This window comes from Polyodon spathula, chromosome 2 (assembly GCF_017654505.1).
Source record: "Polyodon spathula isolate WHYD16114869_AA chromosome 2, ASM1765450v1, whole genome shotgun sequence".
NCBI lineage: Eukaryota > Metazoa > Chordata > Actinopteri > Acipenseriformes > Polyodontidae > Polyodon > Polyodon spathula.
In genome coordinates this window covers 96,385,785-96,389,995 of record NC_054535.1, presented here as the reverse complement: position 1 = coordinate 96,389,995, position 4,211 = coordinate 96,385,785, and the positions used below count along the sequence as shown (strand labels likewise).

The following is a 4,211-nucleotide window of genomic DNA, read 5'->3' as shown; positions in this document are numbered from 1 at the left end:
GCTTACTCTTTAGGTCCTTTTATTAAACCTTGGAAGAACACGCATTAACACTATATAGTCTGTGTGGCAGAGCAAAGCTCTGCCCTTTTCAAATTGGCAGGGATGGGGTTAATTTCCCCTACCTGCCTGGGTTTATTATGGTCAGGTGGCTGGGGTTGATTAGGTTAATTAACAATCAATCAGCACCCAGCCACCTGACATAAAAGGAGGCCTCTGCTTCTCATTTTGTGTGTGTGTGTGTGTGTGTGTGTGTGTGTGTGTGTGTGTGTGTGTGTGTGTGTGTGTGTGTGTGTGTGTGTGTGTGTGTGTGTGTGTGTGTTTGTTTGTTTTTGTTTGTTTGTTTGTTTTTTGAGATTTGTGAATCCAGTGAAGGCATTGCCCAGCCTGGAAACCTTTATTTTTGTAAGTTTGTTTTCTGTACTGTTTTTTTTTGTGTTTTAAATCCCTTTATTTTGCCCTTGTGCACTTTTATTTTGTGTTATTTATAATAAAATTGTTATTTTTTTTTGAACTGCAGACTGTCTCTGGGCCTCTATCCACTCACCAGCCTGCCACAGTCTGTTTTCTAATTTTAAACATTTAAAGTTTATTGTCAACTCACATTCGCCACCCAATCACAGGGACCTTGAGACTTGAAATAGTACAAGCTGCAGCTACAATATTACACATTGGCTCAATCAGGGCACCAGACAAAGCCAAACATGAAAACACGGAATAACCAACAGTATTTGGGAGTCTTTAACCTAGATACTTATACATTAAATTGAGATTTGTCTGTATTCATTAGGGAGAACTACGTGATTTATCGGTATTGCAAAACAAAATGCCTATAATCAAGTACTGAAAGTTTTGCAGATACCCAATGCATTTAACGACATGGATTTATTTGCAGACGAGGCAGTACTGTTTTTACAGACAACCAACATTACTCACGATGCGAAATCAAGAAAAGCAAAAGCATTTAGCCAGTTTGCAACATTTGCCTATGTAAGCATCTTATTTCTAAAGGATAACTATTTCTATGCTATGTTTAGAGAGGACTGTTGTTTTCCACTCTCAAGGTCTGCAGCGCTGGATGAAGCGTGGGTACAAGCACACGTCCCGGATGTGGTGTCTGTTCAGCACCCAGGTCAGGAATCGCTCCAGCCCCAGACCATACCCACCATGAGGACAGGTGCCGTATTTGCGCTACAAAATACAGAAATAATTGAGATCAGCGTAGCATTTGATGGGATATACACAAATGAGAATCAATGCAAAATAATGGAAGACTATTTATAACTCTAAAAAAGCCACAGTGACATTAAAGGCATTGATAGCCTTTCACAGAAACATCTGTTTAAAATTACCAAGTTTCTTTGTTTTTTACAATATGCTGTGTGCACACACATGCAGTGAAATGAGTATTGAAGTTAATGATTTTTTAGGTTAGCATGCATATCCTTAGCAGTATATAGATTTAAATTACATATGATTTATTATTAGGAATGAATTTTAGTTTTAATGAGCCAATATACGTGTTTTTAAAAAACAAAAAACCTCACCACACAACTGAAGCTGCTTATATTTAACACCTGACACATTTTATACTGACATCTAATGGCTTCACATTGTAACAACCAAACAAACAGCACAGCAAACCAGTAACCTTTCATTAATACGAATTTGACAATTATTCAAACACTTAACATTTGTAATTAAATGACAGATTACCACAAAAATAAAAAGGGTAACACCCTACCCCCAACCCCTGGACTTACGCCAAACTTGGTGCGCAGGACTGTTACTCTGTTAATGCTTCTCTAACAGGTACACACTTAAACAATGACAGATATACTAATGTACTGGAAGAGGGACGGACTTCTTCAGCCAAGCGTGCCAGCCCCCTTTAGTGATCCTATGGCAAGCTCTGAAGGATGCTAACATTTCCTCCATTTGTATTACACATTATTATTATTCCATTTTGAATACTTTGTTACAAAAATCAATATGAAAAATAGGAAAACAAGCCTGAATCAGTTTTTGTATTTTAAACTCAGAAATTGGAAAATGAAAAAAAAACGTGTCGATTTGTTTCTATGAAAAACAAGTCGTTCTCTGGTTTTCTGATGGAGAATGCAAAAACGATCGGGCGGAATGTACATGGACCTTTTAGCCGGGCCAGAACGTTATTGAGCAGAGTCGGAATTTACCCATGACATTTACTTATTGTCCGTACCTGATCTGTGTACCAGTAGTAGGGAGTGGGGTCAATGTTTTCCCTCTTGTAGCCTTCCAGCAGTTCTTTACTATCCCAGATACGCATTGACCCTCCAACAATCTCTCCAACATTAGGCATCAGTACATCAACCTACAAAAGCACATGACAATAAAACCATTTCAACAGAGGCTTAGCTAAAAGCAACACAACTTATTAAACTCTTAACAATGAATACAGTACAACGTAGACTTGTGGCACCTTCTCTGGAAGTACCCTGAAGCACATCACACAGACTCAAACCCTTTGACCTACACCTACTGTAAGCACAACAAAATATAATATATATATTATATATATATATATATATATATATCCATTAGGTATATAGGTTTCTTACACCAGATCAAGTTTACTGATTTACTCTATGTTAAATATAAGTGCATTACATCAATGTGTCATGGAGGTAAGCTCTTCTGTACATCTTGCAACGCTACTGTAGCTCACTACTGAGAATCGGCTGTTGACAGGCATTCAGATTCAAGTGTTCACTGAAAGAGGAAAGGCGTAAATCCAGAGCAGTACTGAGACTGCTTTACTTTCAAAGAAACAACAAACAGAGACTTCCATGTTCCAAAAGTCCACTGAAAACCGTGAAGCACGAAACACATTAAATTTGACAGAGGCGTTTGCGCAAATATGCCTCTTGAAAAACTGGACAACCAAAAGTTACATAAATTACTCAGACTATAGCAAATGGTGAAGCGACTGTTTCATCAGCCAAGCTGAGACGTGAATATTTCACCAGCAGGAGGTTATGGAATTGGAAAAACAGTCTGGTTGATTGTCATTGATCATTGACTCGACTGATGCCCAAGATCAGTACGTTACACGCTGTATTTGTTTTAAAAGGCCTAAATGGTGAACATGCATCTAACGTACTAGAACTGAAAGCCGTCCTTGCAGATACACTTTACCTGCAGACTGTTAATTACAACCGTTTCACAAGCTATTGTAAAGTGCAAGAATAACTTTGATGTTGAGTTTCATGCTGTCAGGGCATTTATCCTGCTATTTGCTGTTTAAAATTATCTATATAAATAATAATCTGCAAATTTCACAGGGCCTTAACTACAGTGTTGCAGGGGGACAGTGTACAGCCTTTAAACAGAACCTTTAAATACAATTTAATCTCAATATAAAAAGCACTTTCAAGCCTCAATCCCCTGGTCCTCATGACCCAGACAGAGGAACCTACTGATTCAGTAAGGCGTCTATCTTCAGGGCAGCGCTGCATATAAAAAGACTTGATCTCAGCTGGGAAGCGGCAAAGCAGGATGGTCTCATTGATGGTGTCAGTCATGAGTCTCTCAGGAGCTTCAGGAATGTCCTATTGAAACATCAGCAATTGCATGTAATTCAGTTATTCAGTGCACATTAAGCTATGAACATGGAACTATATAGGTATTTTAGTACTCTTTAAACAAACCAGCCAACAGGATGCCCTCTCATTGTTCCAAGTGTAACTGAAAAATACTTCTTAACAACCATTTAAAATGACTGAAAACTAAGAATCCTTACTTCTCCAAATTCATAGTAGGTCCCATCCTCTTTTTTCACATCGTGCTCCTTCAGCCAGGTGATGGCCTCTGGGTAGTTCATTCTCTTGAAAGGACGTTTAGGGGGCTTGAAATCCTGGAGGCATCAGAGCATGGAAAATGTTACATACAATGAATCCACAAAACAACAATGATAGTAAGAGTAAAAGGAACCAAGCTTGGGTAAACATTTTGACTTCAGTGTGAAAATAGTGAATTCTCATTAAAATGAATTTGGATTAGACACATTTCCCGATACTGCTTTTGGGACAACTGATCCTATGACCGCACATCAAAGCCATTACTATGTAGCAGCGCAAAAACCTGCACGATCCTGGCAGACAAAAGAAGAGGTGTTGAAAGCGGTGGATGATGCACCACTCTAGAAGATGCTGCTGCAGATTCTAATGTTGCCA

At 38.6% G+C, this 4,211-nt stretch overlaps 1 protein-coding gene across 1 annotated transcript in view; it reads right to left on the bottom strand.

Moving 5' to 3' along the window:
* Positions 1-561: 561 nt before the first annotated feature.
* Positions 562-4,211, bottom strand: part of LOC121327226 (asparagine--tRNA ligase, cytoplasmic-like) — a gene marked incomplete at its 5' end in the record, with an annotated part of 5,919 nt that continues 2,269 nt past the window's right edge. The window contains 4 exons of the mRNA XM_041271116.1: positions 562-1,188; positions 2,219-2,350; positions 3,456-3,587; positions 3,779-3,903. Of these exons, the coding sequence (XP_041127050.1) occupies positions 1,057-1,188; positions 2,219-2,350; positions 3,456-3,587; positions 3,779-3,903 (521 nt within the window). The remainder of the gene's footprint in view (positions 1,189-2,218; positions 2,351-3,455; positions 3,588-3,778; positions 3,904-4,211) is intronic.